The sequence below is a fragment of the Silurus aristotelis genome (assembly GCF_946808225.1).
Source record: "Silurus aristotelis genome assembly, chromosome: 29".
Classification (NCBI taxonomy): Eukaryota; Metazoa; Chordata; class Actinopteri; order Siluriformes; family Siluridae; genus Silurus; species Silurus aristotelis.
Genome location: NC_139602.1, coordinates 5,808,137 through 5,831,354, shown reverse-complemented (window position 1 = coordinate 5,831,354; position 23,218 = coordinate 5,808,137). Strand labels below are relative to the sequence as shown.

The 23,218-nt window shown below is 41.3% G+C and overlaps 2 protein-coding genes, 1 long non-coding RNA gene and 1 pseudogene across 5 annotated transcripts in view; 3 read left to right on the top strand and 1 right to left on the bottom strand.

Annotated features, from left to right (window-relative positions):
* Positions 1-23,218, bottom strand: part of LOC310722600 (uncharacterized protein) — a 1,041,764-nt gene that overhangs the window by 288,177 nt on the left and 730,369 nt on the right. The window lies entirely within an intron of this gene.
* The window catches only part of LOC310722957 (tripartite motif-containing protein 16-like), a 112,426-nt pseudogene continuing 94,076 nt past the window's right edge, over positions 4,869-23,218 (top strand). Inside the window, exons 1-8 of the transcript XR_014538314.1 lie at positions 4,869-5,593; positions 6,165-6,260; positions 6,388-6,630; positions 9,029-9,198; positions 9,296-9,352; positions 9,505-10,028; positions 15,796-15,891; positions 16,039-16,281. The product of XR_014538314.1 is annotated as a tripartite motif-containing protein 16-like (transcript). The remainder of the gene's footprint in view (positions 5,594-6,164; positions 6,261-6,387; positions 6,631-9,028; positions 9,199-9,295; positions 9,353-9,504; positions 10,029-15,795; positions 15,892-16,038; positions 16,282-23,218) is intronic.
* LOC310722607 (uncharacterized protein) lies at positions 10,632-13,922 on the top strand. 2 transcript variants are annotated; one of them, XM_083535191.1, is made up of 3 exons: positions 10,632-11,071; positions 11,197-11,439; positions 12,171-12,299. In XM_083535191.1, the coding sequence occupies exons 1-3, from the start codon at positions 10,955-10,957 to the stop codon at positions 12,243-12,245; spliced, it is 435 nt and encodes a 144-aa protein (XP_083391317.1). In that variant the 5' UTR covers positions 10,632-10,954; the 3' UTR covers positions 12,246-12,299. The 2 variants fall into 2 exon arrangements, 1 of the variants encoding a protein (XP_083391317.1); XR_014532408.1 differs by lacking the exon at positions 12,171-12,299 and adding an exon at positions 13,856-13,922 and having other exon boundaries at positions 10,632-11,439.
* Positions 13,934-14,894, top strand: LOC310722633. The gene is made up of 3 exons (XR_014532423.1): positions 13,934-14,025; positions 14,122-14,178; positions 14,325-14,894. It is a non-coding gene; the product is annotated as an uncharacterized lncRNA (long non-coding RNA).

The window sequence follows — 23,218 nt, the reverse complement described above, 5'->3', positions numbered from 1 at the left end:
GGAAGTATAATTATTATCTCTGTAAACAATGATGAACATGTATGTTATATTCTTTTGTTTATAGAGGGCTTTTAAAGCCCTCTAAGGGGGGAAATATGTAGTATCTGAAATATGTAATATCTGAAAATATGTAGTACCTTTATTCGACTTTATTCTGTATTGCGGGAATGCAGGCCAGAGCTTATCTCTACAAGGTGATGTTGAAAGACCATAGAGTTTATAGCAGAGTCTGGGCCAAATGTTTATGTTGAAGGGTGTACGTGCAAGTTCTGAACCCCCCCCCCCCCCCCCCCCCCGAGCTGACTGTACATCTTGCATGTTTTGAGATGCGGACAATAGCAACTGTCTATATATGGTGATGTTCCATATGTTAAACATTCTGGAGAAATTAGCTCACTTACATGCATGTTTTGAGATGTGGTCAATAGCAAGATAGGCTCAGATATATATAGATGAGACAGGACGTTAGATCGGGAGGATGGTTCGTTTGGCTCTGAACCCCTCCGAGCAAATCCTGGATGCTCGTATCAAGATGCTGTACCTTCTGTAAATAAACCTGGTTTGCGAGAAAGACGGTGTCGACAGAGATTTCTTCCAAGCAACAGCTACACTTCTGCACAACCCGAAATATACATCATTTCAGACAGACTTAAAAATAAATTTTAAATAAAAGCTAGACATCGTGAGGAGAGATCGGCCAACCCCGAAGTTAGCTAGCTTGTCTCAGCCAGGGAAAGGGTTTGTTCTCCACTTCCAGACAAGTGAATACGAGTGGTACCACTGGATTACAGCCTCTGAGGAGCAGTGCAAATTATGAGTCTGCATCTCTGGTGAGTAGGTTGTATTTTATTTACATTTTTATGTGTATGTCATGTTATTAGACAAATATTGATTCTGAACTGCTCCAGACAATGTTGGTTCACAGATGCAATTGTAGTGTAGAGGTTTGGGGTCTTAACTGGGTTTCTTGCTTTAGTAAAATGGTATTCACCCTCCATATGTGAAATGCTTCTCTCTCTCTCTGTAATGCCACTCGTTGTTATATTGCGTTTTTGTACATTATTGATGGTTACTATAATTGCGATGTGATCGTGGTATAGTATTAAGATTTACAGTATAGTGGATAGTGGTGGTATTAAGACGTCGATTAAATCAGGTAAGTCCTCTCTGAAGGCCACTGGTATATTCAGATCAAACCTCCAATAAAATGAGTTACATGACTTACAAGCAGTAATGTTTAGATTGTTGTGCAACACTACGATATTCTCATCTAAGGATTAAGGTCTTTTTTTTTTATTTTTTATAATGTATAGTGAAAATCTCTTTTTTATGTGATCACAACCACAGGAAGGGTTAACGGGAATAAAAACTCAGTGGACTTTTGCCCTGCAGCCCCAAACAGCCACTTCAAGTGTGCGTGTTTTTTAATGGCCGCCTTCCCAATGGAGATTCTGATCCACAGCAATTTGAAAGTTAAACAGTTTCAAATGTCAGGTCGAATTATTAGATAATAAAGTGTTTTAAAAAGCTAAATTCTACTTCTCTTTCAATTCTTCCTTTACTGTCCAAAAGATACTTATAAAAATATCTTCTAATAGCATATCTATATTTTTATAGTTTCAATGTAAAGATGAACAAAACTTTTTGGAAATCTAAAACTAGTCAGAAGACAGTGTTGCATACCCTATTCAAATGTTCATGCTTCTTGTTTTGTCTATTGTAGGAGGACAGAGTAAAACTAAGAGTGGTGCTGAGTGGAGGACTGCTCTTGACAAGAAAATCATGGCAGCCACATATGGTAAGTGAAGAATTGATGTGCGTCTAAAGTCGCATACTGTGTGAGTAGGTGCTACATTTGAATTTGAACTTACTTTGCAACCACAAAAAAAACATGTTCTATATGCATAAGAAGGTGTACTTTATAAATTAGCCACGTTGTTACTGTCACGTGACTTTCCAGCATCATTGGCGTCCCTTCCTTTCATTCATAATCTTTCTTTTCATAATTCTGTGAATTTGAACTTCCTTCTCTGATGACCTACTGTTTTTCACATACATGCATACATATGAGTTGGTATGCACCGATACCACACAGCATGTGAACAGTGCTGCATCCAAACAAAGAAACACACACAACAGAACAACAGAAAGCAGAATGGAGTTATTAGAGATTATATGTACATGTATCTAAATATTGTTAACTGTTACATGTCTGTTGTTGTTTTTTTACTCCCCACCCTGTGTTGGCTCTGTCTTCAGCTCTCTACTATCTATAGGTGGAGCCTACAGTTCAAAAGCAGCTTGAGAGAGAGAGAGAGAGAGAGAGAGAGAGAGATGGTTGCTAGTTGTGCCTGTTATACTGGCTCACCTGGTTTGAGAACAGGTAAGAACATGCACGCACCTACATTCCACCACGTAGGTTTTGCCATTGTTTAGACACCCTAGGTAGAGGTTAGGTGCCACCCACTGTATTTTCTGGTAGCATAGCCTAGTGTAGTCTGCTAGTCTGTTGCTGTTTGTTAGTTAGGTTACGCTTCCAAAATACAGCCTAGAGTAGAACTTTTTCTTATGTTAATTTCTTTGGCACTGTCCATGTTCTTTTGCTGGTGTGAGTCCAGTCTTCTTGACTCTGTGGAATACTTCTGGAATCTGTTCATTACCTTACTGCACTTGACTATTAAAACAATAACTACTCTAAACTCTGGTCCTGCTTTTTGTCCAAACAACCCGCAACAACTAAATGGTTATTTATCCAACCAGAGGTGGGAAGTAACGTTGTACAAATACTTCGTTATTGTACTTTACTAGATTTTTCTGGTATCAGTACTTTACTCCACTATTTATTTTTCGGACAACTTTTTACTTTCACTCATTATATTTTTACACAAATATCTGTACTTTCTACTTCTACATTTTCAAAACAGCCTCGTTACTTTTAGTGTTTTTTCTTCTCATTGAGCACAAGACATAGACTAGCGGAGCTAACAATGAGCAAGGCAACGAGAGGAATGTTTAATGTGAATTCAGAGGGAGTCACTGATGTGAAAATAAATAAAAACAAAGACATTCCTCAACACCCATGGCCATATATAAGGGAGATTTTCAAAATTATCGGTGTGAAAAAGTGCTGACCTTCAAGAATTCACCGTCAAATTTGAGAAAGCACATACAGCTAATCTAATGTTTTATTGTTATATCTGTCTTGAGCCATTTTAATGTGTTTTTTATGTAAGGGATGCTGCCACATGTTGTTTTTTTAAAATAAGGATGTTCTTAATGTTCTCAGCTGACCTTTTCTGCTATATGTGGTTCTTTTCCAAACTGTTACCACAAATCTGGAGGCACTCAGTTGTACAAGATTTGTTTAGATGCGCTATAATACTATTTTGCATTCACTTAAACTTGGAAACCCAAACCTGTTCCAGCTTGGCAATGCCCCTGGGCACAAAGTGAGCTCCTTGAAGATCTGGTTTACATGCTTTGGAGAGGAAGATTTTGAGTGGCCTGCTATAGAGCTCTGATCTCATTCTGTCAGTTCTACACAGCAGTCATTGAATCTGTCCATCAATCACCATCTGGTTTGGAGCAGCAACAAAACAGGACAGAAACAGACTGCAGAAAATTGTTAAAACAGCAGAAAAAATCATTGGTGCCCCCCTGCCCACTCTCCAGGACTTGTACCATACAAGAACCAGAGACCGGGCAGAAAAAATCATTAATAACCCTTCACACCCTGGGCACAACATCTTTCAGCTCCTCCCTTCTTGCAGGCGCTACAGAACTTTGTTCACCAAAACTGCCAGACACAGGAACAGTTTCTTTCCCCAAGCAATCACCCTCACTAACAACTGACCATAATTATATTCCATGCTCATATCTATCTAAGAACCACACAGAACTGTCAGTCATCACATTATCTGTATATGTTGCACACACTATGGCTGCTATATATTGTACAAAGTTCTATAGTAAACTCTTTATCATACCTGGCACACAATACTGTCATTTGCACTACCATGCACTCTCACACTATTTAGATTACTGAGCTGTATCCCTATTTATTACCCACACTGTCTATACCTTCTCATATTGTCTTTATTGTCTTGTATAGTCTGTTTTTGTCTTGTATTGTCTGTTTTGTCATGTATAGGTTTTATTTATGTCTGTACTTTTGAGAGTCACTAACAGCTGGAACCAAATTCCTTGTGTGTGTCAACACACTTCGCCAATAAACCTGATTCTGATTCTGATTATAGTGAAAGATCTCCTGCTGTAGAGCTCCAAATCTATTGAACACGGTAGGGATGAATTAGAACTTCACCCCGGTACCATTCTAATTCTAGTACCTGACTTTACTAACACTCTTGTGTCTGAATGAACACAAATCTCCACAAAATCTAGTGGAGCATCTAGTGGAACTTCTTCTCTACAGACTGGGGCTTATTATAAGAGCCAGTGTCGACACATACCAGTGTTATGGCCAGGTGTCAATGAACTTTCCTCCATATAGTCAAGATCCATAAGGGTGTACATGTATATGTTAATATAGACATATATACTAATGAGCACTGACTTTAATAATACTGGTTATATGTTTTAATACAAAAAGAATATAGAGAGAAATATTTTTTACTACTACAATTAACACCTAATTTCAACAACTGTTTAAAAAATCCTCATTTTCACTGTTATACAACAGCATGGATGTTGATATTAGACAGACTTGGGATTAATTCAGTATCTGCACACACAACACAACAGAAATAATACAAATGGTGCAAATGGTGCAGAAGTTTGTGAGATAGTTTGCAGGGTTTATTTTGACTCAGAAGCAACTCTTCATGAAATGGTTAATGTTTATGAACTCTGTCATTGAGCGCCTCCTCTTTTCTCTCTCTCACATGCACAACACCAGGAAGTGACTTTCATTTGGGAGAAAACGAAACTCCAGCCTTTCTCTCTCTCTTTGTTTCTTTTTTCCTCAGTGTGTAAAGTGCAGAAAATGGCGAAGGCCAGTATTTCAGTAGATCAGGATCAGTTTAGCTGTCCAGTGTGTCTGGATCTCCTGAAGGATCCAGTGGCTACCCCGTGTGGTCACAGTTTCTGTAAGGTGTGTATTAATGACTGCTGGGATCAGGAGGATCAGAAGGGGGTCTACAGCTGCCCTTAGTGCAGACACACGTTCACTCCAAGGCCTGTTCTACACAGAAACAACATGCTGGCTGAAGTGGTGGAGAAACTGAAGAAGACTAAAGTCCGAGCTGCTTCTCCTGCCCACTGTTACGCTGGACCTGGAGATGTGGAATGTGATTTCTGTAGCAGGAGGAAACACAAAGCCGTCAAGTCCTGTCTGATGTGTCTGGCCTACTTTTGTGAAACTCATCTGAAACCTCATTATGAAGTTTCTTCCTGGAAAAATCACAAGTTAATCGAAGCTTCTGGAAATCTACAAGAGAAGATCTGCTCTGAGCATGATGAAGTTTTAAAGATCTACTGTAGTACCGACCAAAGCTTCATCTGTTATCTGTGTATGACGGATGAACACAGAAGCCACAACACCGTCTCAGTTAAAGCCTACAGAACTGAACAACAGGTGAGAAATGCAGGTCTAATATATTCAGTCTGTTCATAGAAATTACATTATTCATCTAAAATCACAAAGTTTTATTCCACTTATTCAATCATTTTCTCTCAGTCTGATGAGTTTGATCAGTTCTGGCTCCTCAGTTGTTGGAAATCTGGAAACTCTCCTGCTTTACTGAATGTGTTTGTTAGTAAAGTGGTGTATAATAAAAGTCTCCGTATAAGTTCAGAGGAGTCAGTGAACAATTCAACCAACAACCATCTGAACCTCATTTTACACCTTTACAGTGTCGAATCGTTCACTTTTTAATCTGTCATTCATTTACACATTTAGCTCACAGTGCTGAACATTTAAACACCAACATCCAGTCTTTTCTTCAATAAGCTGCTTGTTTCTAATCCTGTCCATCATCGTCACTCCCAATGAGAATCTCAGCATCTTCAGCTCTGCTACCTCCAGCTCCACCTCCTGTCTTTTACTCAATGCCACTGTCTCTAAACCATACAACATAGCAGGTCTCACCACAGTCTTCATCATCTCCTACACCATCAACTATAATATGTATTTTATTTGTCCTCAGACTGAGCTGAAGGAGAAGCAGATAAAATTCCAGCAGAGAATCCAGGAGAAGCAGAAGAAGGTTCAGGAGCTGAAACAGGATGTGAACATTATAAAGGTGAGCAGTGAGCAGAGACGGAGCTGCTCCTAGAAACACACACAACATGGGCATCGAGTCATTTAGAGTCCCAGTAAGAGTGTGTGTGTGTGTGTGTGTGTGTGTGTGTGTGTGTGTGTCCTAACAGCTCAGAGCACAGACAGCAGTAGATGACAGTGAGAAGATCTTTACTGAGATGATCAGCTCCATGGAGAAAAAGCGCTCGGAGGTGACGGAGCTGATCAGAGATCAGGAGAAGGCTGAACTGAGTCGAGCTGAACAACTCCTGGAGCAACTGGAGCAGGAGATTTCTGATCTTCAGAGGAGAATCACTGAGCTGGAGCAGCTTTCACACACACACGATCACATCCATTTCCTTCAGGAAATAAAGGTACATTACATCCACATTTCCAGTAGGAATGTGCAGGTTACAGGTTCATCAGAATCAGAGTCAGGTTTTCTGGCCAAGTGTGTTGACACACACAAGGAATTTGGTTCCAGCTGTTACTGACTCTCAAAGTCCAGACGTAAATAAAAACTATTCATTCAGCTTTGACTAAACAAGACAACACAGACAATGTGAGACAGTATAGACAGTGTGACTATTAAATAGGGATACATGTATATGCCAGAATAGTAATGTACATAAAGTGTGAGAGTGCATGGTAGTGCAAACGACAGTATTGTGTGTCAGGTATGATTTTTACTTGAGTTTACTATAGAACTTTGTACAATATATAGTAGCCATAGTCAAGTCAAGTGAAGTTTATTTCTATAGTGCTTTTCACAACAGACATTGTCTCAAAGCAGCTTTACAGAAATCAACAGTCAAGGTGAATGGTGTGTATTTATCCCTGATGAGCAGCCGTGGTGACTGTGGCAAGGAAAAACTCCCTTAGATGTAATGAGGAAGAAACCTTGACTCCAAAGGGGAACCTATCCTCATTTGGGTGACATCAAGAGTTTGATCATAAATCTTCAACAATACAGAACACTGGAGAGTGAGAACTAACATGAGTACTGGAGTATAAGATTATAAGTAATGTTCTTTCTACAGTCTTATACAGTCTATATGGTTATAGAACTAGGAGCTACTGAGCTCAACATTTGTGATAATCACAGATCCAGCATCAGCTTCTCCATGCCAGAGCCTTTAAATACTCCAGGATGTCCAATGTCAAAACTCCACACATGTAGTGGGATCAAATTGGCACTGGTACGTCTCTAGATGGTTCGGGATGTTTGCGAGTTCGGCAGCTACTCCTCAAAGGTCCATAATCTTCATGAGGTTGGACGTGACGGCAGCTGGCCAACCACAGGATTGCCTCGGGATGGGGAGAGAAAGAGAAGCAGTGAAGAGAAATTAGCGTAGCTGCTGTTCATGATATTAACAGCACAAGTTGATAATGTGCATGTGATCAGATGTTCTGGAGCACAAGGTTATGATGTGAGACGTATGTTATGTGTAGGCTTTGCTAAAAAGATAAGTTTTTAATCTGCACTTAAACTGGGAGAGTGTGTCTGAGCCTTGAACACTGTCAGGAAGACTATTCCAGAGTTTAGGAGCTTAATGTGAGAATGATCTACCACCTTTAGTGGACTTTGCTATTCTAGGAACTACTAGAAGCCCAGAGTTTTGAGATCTCAGGGAGCGTGACGGATTGTAGCGTGTTAAAAGACTGAATAGATACATGGGAGCCAAACCATTTAGGTGAGGTTTAGGAGTTTGAAGTGGAGAATTCCCAGAATTATTGTATTGAAAGCTGAACTGAAGTCAACATTCAGAATCTGTGCATATGTTCCTGGGCAGTCAAGGTGTTGCATAATGTAGTTCAGCCCCATGTTGACTGTGTCATCCACCGATTTGTCTGCTCGGTATGCAAACTGTAGGGGATCCAGCAGCTGTTCTGTCACCTTCTTTAGGTGGGCCAATACCAGCTTTTTAAAGGTCTTTATGACAACAGATGTCAGAGCGACAGGCCTGTAGTCATTCAGTTCAGTAATGGAGGGTTTCTTGGGGACGGGGATGATTGTGGAGAGTTTAAAGCAGGAGGGGACCTCACACAGCTCCTGTAAACTGTTAAAGATATAGGTGAAGATGGGAGCCAGTTGGTCAGCACATGCTTTGAGACAAGAAGGGAAGACACCATCTGGGCCGGGAGCTTTCCTTGTCTTCTGTCTATGAAAGAGCCGATATACATCCTCTTCACAAATCGTGAGCGCAACTTGAGTGCTGGGCGGAGTTGTAAGAGGGGTTCCCAGAGGTGTGATGCAGGCAGAGGTGTGAAGATATTGCAGTAGAAGGTTTTGATCTACATCTACATAAGCCAGGTCTTTGTTTGCTTCAGTTGGAAGGGGTGGTCTCCTGTAGTTTGTGTTATCTTGCAGGCCTTTCCACGCTGATACAGGATCATTAGCTGAAAATCTGTTTTTCAGCTTTTTAGAGTAGCTACTTTTGGCTATTCTGGTCTCTTTTGTCAGTTAGTTCCTGGCCTGCTTGTACAGTGCTTTGTCCTTCCCTTCCTTGGCATGTCAAAGTTTTTTCAGTTTGGCTGTGAACCATAGCTTGTTGTTACTGAATTTGCAGAAGGTTTTGGTCGGCACACATATGTCTTCACAAAAACTGATGTAGGATGTCACAGTGTCAGTCAGTTCATTGGATGTTTCTTAGACTTCAGGAATCCCCATAATTTTAGATTTTCTAAAAATAATCTGTTATAAGATTCTATATAAAACTTTAAAATTATTGCATTCCTTCACTTTATTTTATTTCTAATTGCTGTATGCAGGTTTTAGCCTCCAAACATCAGAGTCCCAAAACCAACAGACCAAATGTTCCAGCTGATGTCTGTGAAGATTCACAATATCTCATTTGATGCAGTGAGAAAATCTCTCTCTGACCTGAAAAAGAGACTTGAGGAATTCTGCCAGGAGGAATTGACCAAAATCCGTGAACATGGTAAGAGGATCAGTTCCTGATAAAGCTATGATTTAACCAAATGTCTTTTTTTTTTTTTTTGGTGTAAAATCAATCCATTTTATTTCTTTATTTACAGCTGAGAACATTCAGATTTTACTCTCAGAACCAAAAAGCAGGGGCAAGTTACTCAAATGTATGAGTACAACACACTCACACACACTCACACACACACACACACACACACACACACACACACACACACACACACACACACACACACACACACATACTTTACATAAATATTCTGTGATTAATATCTAATGTTCCTGTTGTCCATTTGTTTAGATTTCTGTGATCTGACTCTGGATTCCAACACAGTACAATATTACCTCATTCCGTCTGAGAAGAACAAAGTGGTGACACGCAGTGGGACAAAGCAGCCGTACTCTGATCATCCAGAGAGATTTGACTCCTACAGACAGGTGTTGAGTAAAGAGAGTGTGTGTGGACGCTGTTACTGGGAGGTGGAGTGGAGCAGTGAGAGTAATGTGTACTTATCAGTCTCATATAAAGATATCAGAAGGAAAGGATGGGGTAATGAGTGTGTGTTTGGACACAACAATCAGTCCTGGAGTCTGCAGTGTTCTTCTTCTTCTGTTAGATTCTGGCACAACAATGTTAAAACTGATCTTAAAGTTCCATCATCCTCCAGAATAGGAGTGTATGTGGATCACAGTGCAGGAACTCTGTCGTTCTACAGCATCTCTGATACAAAGAAGCTCCTCCACAGACTCCACACCACATTCACTCAGCCTCTATACGCTGGATTCTGGTTGTCTAAACCAGGATCAACTGTTAGGTTGTGCAGTCCAAAAGAATAATAGTTGGTGTTTTATCGTCTGTAACTTGTAGCTGAAAGAATCATATGCTAGGAAATAAAAAAAATAAATAAAAGTGATTTGTTTGTATCATTGTAAAAATCTGATTTAAAAATGATAATTATGTTCTGTTTAAATATATAAATCTATTTTACACCTTAAAATGTCTATGTACGTGGTGGTATTTAAAAACGGATCGAGTCGACCTGTATTGTAATTCTTTTTTTGCCGAATGTCCTCCCTGAGACGCCTTAAAACCTGACAGTAGAACTCGCTATTTATGGTCTGGCCACTTAATTAATGAACTGGAATTGAGTTGGGGATTTGGTCAGGAATAATGGTTAAAGCCTACAGAACTGAACAACAGGTGAGAAATGCAGGTCTAATATATTCAGTCTGTTCATAGAAATTACATTATTCATCTAAAATCACAAAGTTTTATTCCACTTATTCAATCATTTTCTCTCAGTCTGATGAGTTTGATCAGTTCTGGCTCCTCAGTTGTTGGAAATCTGGAAACTCTCCTGCTTTACTGAATGTGTTTGTTAGTAAAGTGGTGTATAATAAAAGTCTCCGTATAAGTTCAGAGGAGTCAGTGAACAATTCAACCAACAACCATCTGAACCTCATTTTACACCTTTACAGTGTCGAATCGTTCACTTTTTAATCTGTCATTCATTTACACATTTAGCTCACAGTGCTGAACATTTAAACACCAACATCCAGTCTTTTCTTCAATAAGCTGCTTGTTTCTAATCCTGTCCATCATCGTCACTCCCAATGAGAATCTCAGCATCTTCAGCTCTGCTACCTCCAGCTCCACCTCCTGTCTTTTACTCAATGCCACTGTCTCTAAACCATACAACATAGCAGGTCTCACCACAGTCTTCATCATCTCCTACACCATCAACTATAATATGTATTTTATTTGTCCTCAGACTGAGCTGAAGGAGAAGCAGATAAAATTCCAGCAGAGAATCCAGGAGAAGCAGAAGAAGGTTCAGGAGCTGAAACAGGATGTGAACATTATAAAGGTGAGCAGTGAGCAGAGACGGAGCTGCTCCTAGAAACACACACAACATGGGCATCGAGTCATTTAGAGTCCCAGTAAGAGTGTGTGTGTGTGTGTGTGTGTGTGTGTGTGTGTGTGTCCTAACAGCTCAGAGCACAGACAGCAGTAGATGACAGTGAGAAGATCTTTACTGAGATGATCAGCTCCATGGAGAAAAAGCGCTCGGAGGTGACGGAGCTGATCAGAGATCTGGAGAAGGCTGAACTGAGTCGAGCTGAACAACTCCTGGAGCAACTGGAGCAGGAGATTTCTGATCTTCAGAGGAGAATCACTGAGCTGGAGCAGCTTTCACACACACACGATCACATCCATTTCCTTCAGGAAATAAAGGTACATTACATCCACATTTCCAGTAGGAATATGCAGGTTACAGGTTCATCAGAATCAGAGTCAGGTTTTCTGGCCAAGTGTGTTGACACACACAAGGAATTTGGTTCCAGCTGTTACTGACTCTCAAAGTCCAGACATAAATAAAAACTATTCATTCAGCTTTGACTAAACAAGACAACACAGACAATGTGAGACAGTATAGACAGTGTGACTATTAAATAGGGATACATGTATATGCCAGAATAGTAATGTACATAAAGTGTGAGAGTGCATGGTAGTGCAAAAGACAGTATTGTGTGTCAGGTATGATTTTTACTTGAGTTTACTATAGAACTTTGTACAATATATAGTAGCCATAGTCAAGTCAAGTGAAGTTTATTTCTATAGTGCTTTTCACAACAGACATTGTCTCAAAGCAGCTTTACAGAAATCAACAGTCAAGGTGAATGGTGTGTATTTATCCCTGATGAGCAGCCGTGGTGACTGTGGCAAGGAAAAACTCCCTTAGATGTAATGAGGAAGAAACCTTGACTCAAAAGGGGAACCCATCCTCATTTGGGTGACATCAAGAGTTTGATCATAAATCTTCAACAATACAGAACACTGGAGAGTGAGAACTAACATGAGTACTGGAGTATAAGATTATAAGTAATGTTCTTTCTACAGTCTTATACAGTCTATATGGTTATAGAACTAGGAGCTACTGAGCTCAACATTTGTGATAATCACAGATCCAGCATCAGCTTCTCCATGCCAGAGCCTTTAAATACTCCAGGATGTCCAATGTCAAAACTCCACACATGTAGTGGGATCAAATTGGCACTGGTACGTCTCTAGATGGTTCGGGATGTTTGCGAGTTCGGCAGCTACTCCTCAAAGGTCCATAATCTTCATGAGGTTGGACTGTGGTTGGCCAGCTGCCGTCACGGCAGCTGGCCAACCACAGGATTGCCTCGGGATGGGGAGAGAAAGAGAAGCAGTGAAGAGAAATTAGCGTAGCTGCTGTTCATGATATTAACAGCACAAGTTGATAATGTGCATGTGATCAGATGTTCTGGAGCACAAGGTTATGATGTGAGACGTATGTTATGTGTAGGCTTTGCTAAAAAGATAAGTTTTTAATCTGCACTTAAACTGGGAGAGTGTGTCTGAGCCTTGAACACTGTCAGGAAGACTATTCCAGAGTTTAGGAGCTTAATGTGAGAATGATCTACCACCTTTAGTGGACTTTGCTATTCTAGGAACTACTAGAAGCCCAGAGTTTTGAGCTCTCAGGGAGCGTGACGGATTGTAGCGTGTTAAAAGACTGAATAGATACATGGGAGCCAAACCATTTAGGTGAGGTTTAGGAGTTTGAAGTGGAGAATTCCCAGAATTATTGTATTGAAAGCTGAACTGAAGTCAACATTCAGAATCTGTGCATATGTTCCTGGGCAGTCAAGGTGTTGCATAATGTAGTTCAGCCCCATGTTGACTGTGTCATCCACCGATTTGTCTGCTCGGTATGCAAACTGTAGGGGATCCAGCAGCTGTTCTGTCACCTTCTTTAGGTGGGCCAATACCAGCTTTTTAAAGGTCTTTATGACAACAGATGTCAGAGCGACAGGCCTGTAGTCATTCAGTTCAGTAATGGAGGGTTTCTTGGGGACGGGGATGATTGTGGAGAGTTTAAAGCAGGAGGGGACCTCACACAGCTCCTGTAAACTGTTAAAGATATAGGTGAAGATGGGAGCCAGTTGGTCAGCACATGCTTTGAGACAAGAAGGGAAGACACCATCTGGGCCGGGAGCTTTCCTTGTCTTCTGTCTATGAAAGAGCCGATATACATCCTCTTCACAAATCGTGAGCGCAACTTGAGTGCTGGGCGGAGTTGTAAGAGGGGTTCCCAGAGGTGTGATGCAGGCAGAGGTGTGAAGATATTGCAGTAGAAGGTTTTGATCTACATCTACATAAGCCAGGTCTTTGTTTGCTTCAGTTGGGAGGGGTGGTCTCCTGTAGTTTGTGTTATCTTGCAGGCCTTTCCACGCTGATACAGGATCATTAGCTGAAAATCTGTTTTTCAGCTTTTTAGAGTAGCTACTTTTGGCTATTCTGGTCTCTTTTGTCAGTTAGTTCCTGGCCTGCTTGTACAGTGCTTTGTCCTTCCCTTCCTTGGCATGTCAAAGTTTTTTCAGTTTGGCTGTGAACCATAGCTTGTTGTTACTGAATTTGCAGAAGGTTTTGGTCGGCACACATATGTCTTCACAAAAACTGATGTAGGATGTCACAGTGTCAGTCAGTTCATTGGATGTTTCTTAGACTTCAGGAATCCCCATAATTTTAGATTTTCTAAAAATAATCTGTTATAAGATTCTATATAAAACTTTAAAATTATTGCATTCCTTCACTTTATTTTATTTCTAATTGCTGTATGCAGGTTTTAGCCTCCAAACATCAGAGTCCCAAAACCAACAGACCAAATGTTCCAGCTGATGTCTGTGAAGATTCACAATATCTCATTTGATGCAGTGAGAAAATCTCTCTCTGACCTGAAAAAGAGACTTGAGGAATTCTGCCAGGAGGAATTGACCAAAATCCGTGAACATGGTAAGAGGATCAGTTCCTGATAAAGCTATGATTTAACCAAATGTCTTTTTTTTTTTTTTGGTGTAAAATCAATCCATTTTATTTCTTTATTTACAGCTGAGAACATTCAGATTTTACTCTCAGAACCAAAAAGCAGGGGCAAGTTACTCAAATGTATGAGTACAACACACTCACACACACTCACACACACACACACACACACACACACACACACACACACACACACACACACACACACACATACTTTACGTAAATATTCTGTGATTAATATCTAATGTTCCTGTTGTCCATTTGTTTAGATTTCTGTGATCTGACTCTGGATTCCAACACAGTACAATATTACCTCATTCCGTCTGAGAAGAACAAAGTGGTGACACGCAGTGGGACAAAGCAGCCGTACTCTGATCATCCAGAGAGATTTGACTCCTACAGACAGGTGTTGAGTAAAGAGAGTGTGTGTGGACGCTGTTACTGGGAGGTGGAGTGGAGCAGTGAGAGTAATGTGTACTTATCAGTCTCATATAAAGATATCAGAAGGAAAGGATGGGGTAATGAGTGTGTGTTTGGACACAACAATCAGTCCTGGAGTCTGCAGTGTTCTTCTTCTTCTGTTAGATTCTGGCACAACAATGTTAAAACTGATCTTAAAGTTCCATCATCCTCCAGAATAGGAGTGTATGTGGATCACAGTGCAGGAACTCTGTCGTTCTACAGCATCTCTGATACAAAGAAGCTCCTCCACAGACTCCACACCACATTCACTCAGCCTCTATACGCTGGATTCTGGTTGTGTAAACCAGGATCAACTGTTAGGTTGTGCAGTCCAAAAGAATAATAGTTGGTGTTTTATCGTCTGTAACTTGTAGCTGAAAGAATCATATGCTAGGAAATAAAAAAAATAAATAAAAGTGATTTGTTTGTATCATTGTAAAAATCTGATTTAAAAATGATAATTATGTTCTGTTTAAATATATAAATCTATTTTACACCTTAAAATGTCTATGTACGTGGTGGTATTTAAAAACGGATCGAGTCGACCTGTATTGTAATTCTTTTTTTGCCGAATGTCCTCCCTGAGACGCCTTAAAACCTGACAGTAGAACTCGCTATTTATGGTCTGGCCACTTAATTAATGAACTGGAATTGAGTTGGGGATTTGGTCAGGAATAATGGTTAAAGCCTACAGAACTGAACAACAGGTGAGAAATGCAGGTCTAATATATTCAGTCTGTTCATAGAAATTACATTATTCATCTAAAATCACAAAGTTTTATTCCACTTATTCAATCATTTTCTCTCAGTCTGATGAGTTTGATCAGTTCTGGCTCCTCAGTTGTTGGAAATCTGGAAACTCTCCTGCTTTACTGAATGTGTTTGTTAGTAAAGTGGTGTATAATAAAAGTCTCCGTATAAGTTCAGAGGAGTCAGTGAACAATTCAACCAACAACCATCTAAACCTCATTTTACACCTTTACAGTGTCGAATCGTTCACTTTTTAATCTGTCATTCATTTACACATTTAGCTCACAGTGCTGAACATTTAAACACCAACATCCAGTCTTTTCTTCAATAAGCTGCTTGTTTCTAATCCTGTCCATCATCGTCACTCCCAATGAGAATCTCAGCATCTTCAGCTCTGCTACCTCCAGCTCCACCTCCTGTCTTTTACTCAATGCCACTGTCTCTAAACCATACAACATAGCAGGTCTCACCACAGTCTTCATCATCTCCTACACCATCAACTATAATATGTATTTTATTTGTCCTCAGACTGAGCTTAAGGAGAAGCAGATAAAATTCCAGCAGAGAATCCAGGAGAAGCAGAAGAAGGTTCAGGAGCTGAAACAGGATGTGAACATTATAAAGGTGAGCAGTGAGCAGAGACGGAGCTGCTCCTAGAAACACACACAACATGGGCATCGAGTCATTTAGAGTCCCAGTAAGAGTGTGTGTGTGTGTGTGTGTGTGTGTGTGTGTGTGTGTGTGTGTGTGTGTGTGTGTGTGTCCTAACAGCTCAGAGCACAGACAGCAGTAGATGACAGTGAGAAGATCTTTACTGAGATGATCAGCTCCATGGAGAAAAAGCGCTCGGAGGTGACGGAGCTGATCAGAGATCTGGAGAAGGCTGAACTGAGTCGAGCTGAACAACTCCTGGAGCAACTGGAGCAGGAGATTTCTGATCTTCAGAGGAGAATCACTGAGCTGGAGCAGCTTTCACACACACACGATCACATCCATTTCCTTCAGGAAATAAAGGTACATTACATCCACATTTCCAGTAGGAATATGCAGGTTACAGGTTCATCAGAATCAGAGTCAGGTTTTCTGGCCAAGTGTGTTGACACACACAAGGAATTTGGTTCCAGCTGTTACTGACTCTCAAAGTCCAGACATAAATAAAAACTATTCATTCAGCTTTGACTAAACAAGACAACACAGACAATGTGAGACAGTATAGACAGTGTGACTATTAAATAGGGATACATGTATATGCCAGAATAGTAATGTACATAAAGTGTGAGAGTGCATGGTAGTGCAAAAGACAGTATTGTGTGTCAGGTATGATTTTTACTTGAGTTTACTATAGAACTTTGTACAATATATAGTAGCCATAGTCAAGTCAAGTGAAGTTTATTTCTATAGTGCTTTTCACAACAGACATTGTCTCAAAGCAGCTTTACAGAAATCAACAGTCAAGGTGAATGGTGTGTATTTATCCCTGATGAGCAGCCGTGGTGACTGTGGCAAGGAAAAACTCCCTTAGATGTAATGAGGAAGAAACCTTGACTCAAAAGGGGAACCCATCCTCATTTGGGTGACATCAAGAGTTTGATCATAAATCTTCAACAATACAGAACACTGGAGAGTGAGAACTAACATGAGTACTGGAGTATAAGATTATAAGTAATGTTCTTTCTACAGTCTTATACAGTCTATATGGTTATAGAACTAGGAGCTACTGAGCTCAACATTTGTGATAATCACAGATCCAGCATCAGCTTCTCCATGCCAGAGCCTTTAAATACTCCAGGATGTCCAATGTCAAAACTCCACACATGTAGTGGGATCAAATTGGCACTGGTACGTCTCTAGATGGTTCGGGATGTTTGCGAGTTCGGCAGCTACTCCTCAAAGGTCCATAATCTTCATGAGGTTGGACGTGACGGCAGCTGGCCAACCACAGGATTGCCTCGGGATGGGGAGAGAAAGAGAAGCAGTGAAGAGAAATTAGCGTAGCTGCTGTTCATGATATTAACAGCACAAGTTGATAATGTGCATGTGATCAGATGTTCTGGAGCACAAGGTTATGATGTGAGACGTATGTTATGTGTAGGCTTTGCTAAAAAGATAAGTTTTTAATCTGCACTTAAACTGGGAGAGTGTGTCTAAACCTTGAACACTGTCAGGAAGACTATTCCAGAGTTTAGGAGCTTAATGTGAGAATGATCTACCACCTTTAGTGGACTTTGCTATTCTAGGAACTACTAGAAGCCCAGAGTTTTGAGATCTCAGGGAGCGTGACGGATTGTAGCGTGTTAAAAGACTGAATAGATACATGGGAGCCAAACCATTTAGGTGAGGTTTAGGAGTTTGAAGTGGAGAATTCCCAGAATTATTGTATTGAAAGCTGAACTGAAGTCAACATTCAGAATCTGTGCATATGTTCCTGGGCAGTCAAGGTGTTGCATAATGTAGTTCAGCCCCATGTTGACTGTGTCATCCACCGATTTGTCTGCTCGGTATGCAAACTGTAGGGGATCCAGCAGCTGTTCTGTCACCTTCTTTAGGTGGGCCAATACCAGCTTTTTAAAGGTCTTTATGACAACAGATGTCAGAGCGACAGGCCTGTAGTCATTCAGTTCAGTAATGGAGGGTTTCTTGGGGACGGGGATGATTGTGGAGAGTTTAAAGCAGGAGGGGACCTCACACAGCTCCTGTAAACTGTTAAAGATATAGGTGAAGATGGGAGCCAGTTGGTCAGCACATGCTTTGAGACAAGAAGGGAAGACACCATCTGGGCCGGGAGCTTTCCTTGTCTTCTGTCTATGAAAGAGCCGATATACATCCTCTTCACAAATCGTGAGCGCAACTTGAGTGCTGGGCGGAGTTGTAAGAGGGGTTCCCAGAGGTGTGATGCAGGCAGAGGTGTGAAGATATTGCAGTAGAAGGTTTTGATCTACATCTACATAAGCCAGGTCTTTGTTTGCTTCAGTTGGGAGGGGTGGTCTCCTGTAGTTTGTGTTATCTTGCAGGCCTTTCCACGCTGATACAGGATCATTAGCTGAAAATCTGTTTTTCAGCTTTTTAGAGTAGCTACTTTTGGCTATTCTGGTCTCTTTTGTCAGTTAGTTCCTGGCCTGCTTGTACAGTGCTTTGTCCTTCCCTTCCTTGGCATGTCAAAGTTTTTTCAGTTTGGCTGTGAACCATAGCTTGTTGTTACTGAATTTGCAGAAGGTTTTGGTCGGCACACATATGTCTTCACAAAAACTGATGTAGGATGTCACAGTGTCAGTCAGTTCATTGGATGTTTCTTAGACTTCAGGAATCCCCATAATTTTAGATTTTCTAAAAATAATCTGTTATAAGATTCTATATAAAACTTTAAAATTATTGCATTCCTTCACTTTATTTTATTTCTAATTGCTGTATGCAGGTTTTAGCCTCCAAACATCAGAGTCCCAAAACCAACAGACCAAATGTTCCAGCTGATGTCTGTGAAGATTCACAATATCTCATTTGATGCAGTGAGAAAATCTCTCTCTGACCTGAAAAAGAGACTTGAGGAATTCTGCCAGGAGGAATTGACCAAAATCCGTGAACATGGTAAGAGGATCAGTTCCTGATAAAGCTATGATTTAACCAAATGTCTTTTTTTTTTTTTTGGTGTAAAATCAATCCATTTTATTTCTTTATTTACAGCTGAGAACATTCAGATTTTACTCTCAGAACCAAAAAGCAGGGGCAAGTTACTCAAATGTATGAGTACAACACACTCACACACACTCACACACACACACACACACACACACACACACACACACACACACACACACACACACACACACATACTTTACATAAATATTCTGTGATTAATATCTAATGTTCCTGTTGTCCATTTGTTTAGATTTCTGTGATCTGACTCTGGATTCCAACACAGTACAATATTACCTCATTCCGTCTGAGAAGAACAAAGTGGTGACACGCAGTGGGACAAAGCAGCCGTACTCTGATCATCCAGAGAGATTTGACTCCTACAGACAGGTGTTGAGTAAAGAGAGTGTGTGTGGACGCTGTTACTGGGAGGTGGAGTGGAGCAGTGAGAGTAATGTGTACTTATCAGTCTCATATAAAGATATCAGAAGGAAAGGATGGGGTAATGAGTGTGTGTTTGGACACAACAATCAGTCCTGGAGTCTGCAGTGTTCTTCTTCTTCTGTTAGATTCTGGCACAACAATGTTAAAACTGATCTTAAAGTTCCATCATCCTCCAGAATAGGAGTGTATGTGGATCACAGTGCAGGAACTCTGTCGTTCTACAGCATCTCTGATACAAAGAAGCTCCTCCACAGACTCCACACCACATTCACTCAGCCTCTATACGCTGGATTCTGGTTGTGTAAACCAGGATCAACTGTTAGGTTGTGCAGTCCAAAAGAATAATAGTTGGTGTTTTATCGTCTGTAACTTGTAGCTGAAAGAATCATATGCTAGGAAATAAAAAAAATAAATAAAAGTGATTTGTTTGTATCATTGTAAAAATCTGATTTAAAAATGATAATTATGTTCTGTTTAAATATATAAATCTATTTTACACCTTAAAATGTCTATGTACGTGGTGGTATTTAAAAACGGATCGAGTCGACCTGTATTGTAATTCTTTTTTTGCCGAATGTCCTCCCTGAGACGCCTTAAAACCTGACAGTAGAACTCGCTATTTATGGTCTGGCCACTTAATTAATGAACTGGAATTGAGTTGGGGATTTGGTCAGGAATAATGGTGTCCTCAATGCGGAGAAATACAGTCAGTATTGTACTTTTTTTTTGCCGATTTTCCTCCCTGAGACGCCTTATAACCTGGCAGTAGAACTCGCTATTCATGGTCTGGATTTGGTCAGGATTAATGGTGTCCTCAATGCAGAGAAATACAGTCAGATAGCAAACTGTCATGGCAGTCACCACGCGAAGGAAGCGGGAGTACCTTAATCATGTCTTTATTTAAGTTCAGAACATAAACACGAGTCTGGGAGAGATACAAGCCGTAATGCGGGTATAATCCTGAATGTGGGTATAATCCGTATAGCGGGAATAATCCGTAAAGCGGGTATAATACGTATAGTGGGTATAATTTATAAAGTTGGTATAATCTGTAAAGCGAGTATAATCCTAAAACACAGAACAAGGAGCATGAACCCGGTAGGTCACTATGGTAACTATGTAGATCCGACAACGCGACGTCGCCCTCAGAGGAACCTTGGAGCGCAACGGCACCTTCAGAGAACCTTTAAAGTTCGACATCACCTTTAAAGGGATCTTGGAGCATGATCACGATTCCAGAGGAACCTTGTACCGTGACCTCACCTTCAGAGGGACTTTAGAGCGCGATTGCACCTTCTGAGAGACTTGGGACCGCAACATCGCCTTCAGAGGAACTATGGATTGCAACGGCGCCTACAGAGGAATTTTGCAGCACGGCATCGCCTTCGGAGGGATCTTGAAGCTCGACTGTGCCTTCTGAGGGACTTTGAAGTGCGATGGTGCCTCCTGAGAGACCTTGAAAGGCCCTTGGCAGGCGACGGTGCTACGCCTTCTTCAGGGGACGGGAGCGGGGCGGTCCCCCCAGAAAAAAACCTGGCGGTGCGACACCTTCTTCGCTTCTCTGGGGCGGAGTGGCGCCCTTGGCGAAGATCAGAGGCTGATCGGCGCCCTTGTCAGAGAATAGAAGCTGAGCAAAGCCCTCGGTGGAGGTCAGAGGCTGCGCGACACCCTTGACAGAGATCAGAGGCTGAGCGACTCACTCACGGAACAGCGCCCTCGGCAGAACTCTGAAACGGAACAGCGCCCTCGAAAGAACTCTGGAATGGAACAGTGCACTCGGCAGAACTCTGGAACGGAACGGCGCCATTCCAGAAAAAAAAAAAAACTATTAACAACTTTTTTTATAAAGCATTCAGACTTTGCAGTATTGTCTTACATCTACCTAATACTTTTGCACAATGCCGTAAATTTATAACTTCTGTAAACACTTTAAAAAAAAAAATCACCATCATCATCATTAGAATTCACAGACACCTGTAAATACAAGTACCCACAATGCAATGCATTTGCATCCTAACCCTTTTGGTTATAGAGCTAAATACCTAATGCATCGCTCTAGTCATGTCAATAGTCCCTCTTATCTGATGTGCTTATCAATATTTCAAAATCTCTCCAAACTTTTAAAGCATAAAGGAAATACTTATAAAATAAGTTTCCCACAATCCCAATAAAACCTTAACATCCTCAGCTCTGCTACATCCAGCTCCACCTCCTGTCATTTACTCAATGCCACTGTCTCTAATCCATACAACATCGCAGGTCTCACCACAGACCTATAAACTTTCCCTTTCATTCTTGCAGATACTCTACTATCACAAATCACTCCTGCCACTCTTCTCCACCCACTCCACCCTGCCTGCATGCTTTTCTTTACTTCTCTAACACACTCTCCATTACTTTGCACTGTTGACCCCAGGTACCTGAACTCCTCCACCTTCTCCACCTCTTCTCCCTGCAACCGCATCACTCCACTGCCCTCCCTCTCATTCACACACATGTACTCTGTCTTACTCCTACTGACTTTCATTCCCCCTTCTCTCCAGCACATACCTCCACCTCTCCAAGCTCTTCTCGACCTGCTCCCTACTCTCACCACAAATCACAATATCACCTGCAAACATCATAGTCCAGGGAGACTCCTGTCTGACCTCGTCCGTCAACCTGTCCATCACCACTGCAAACGGGAAAGGGCTCAGGGCTGATCCTTAATGCAGTCCAACCTTCACCCTGAACCAGTCTGTCGTACCTACTGCACACTTCACTGCCATCACACTGTCCTCATACATGTCCTGCACCACCCTCACATACTTCTCTGACACACCTGACTTCCTCATACAATACCACAACTCCTCTCTTGGCACTCTGTCGTACGCTTTCTCTAAATCCACAAACACACAATGCAACTCCTTCTGTCCTTCTCTATACTTCTCCATCAACATCTTTAAAGCAAATAAGGCATCTGTGGTGCTCTTCCTCAGCATGAGGCCATACTGTTGCTCACAGATGGTCACCTCTTTTCTCAGCCTGGCTTCCACTACTCTTTCCCATAACTTCATGGTGTGACTGATCAACTTAATTCCCCTGTAGTTACTGCAGGTCTGCACATCTCCCTTATGCTTAAAGATCGGTACCAGCACACTCCTTCTCCATTCCTCAGGCATCTTCTCACCTTCCAAAATCCTGTTAAACAATCTGGTTAAGAACTCCACTGCCATCTCTCCACACATCTCCACGCTTCTACAGGTATGTCATCTGGTCCAACCGACTTTCCACTCTTCATCCTCTTAATAGCTGCTCTCACGTCCTCCTTACTAATCCTATCTACATCCTGCTTCACCAACTCCACATCATCCAACTCTCTCTGATTTTCCTCATTCATCAGCTGCTCAAAATACTCCCTCCACCTTCTCAACACACTCTCCTCACTAGTCAACACATTTCCCTCTCCATCCTTTATTGCTCTAACTTGCAGTACATCCTTCCCAGCTCGGTCCCTCTGCCTGGCCAATCGGTATAAATCCTTTTCTCCTTCCTTAGTGTCCAACCTCTCATACAGCTCCTCATATGCCTTTTCCTTGGCTTTCGCCACATCCCTTTTTACCTGCTGCTGCATCTCCTTGTACTCCTGCCTACTTTTCTCATTACTCTGTTTATCCCACTTCTGTTTTGCCAACCTCTTTCTCCTTATGCTCTCCTGCACTTCCTCATTCCACCACCACGTCTCCTTGTCACACCAAGTACTTTTCTAGCTGCCTCCCTCATCACTTCTGCAGTAGTTGCCCAATCATCCAGCACCTCTTCACCACCACCAAGCCCCTGTCTGACCTCTTCCCTGAATCTCACACTACACTCTTCCTCCTTCAGTTTCCACTATCTT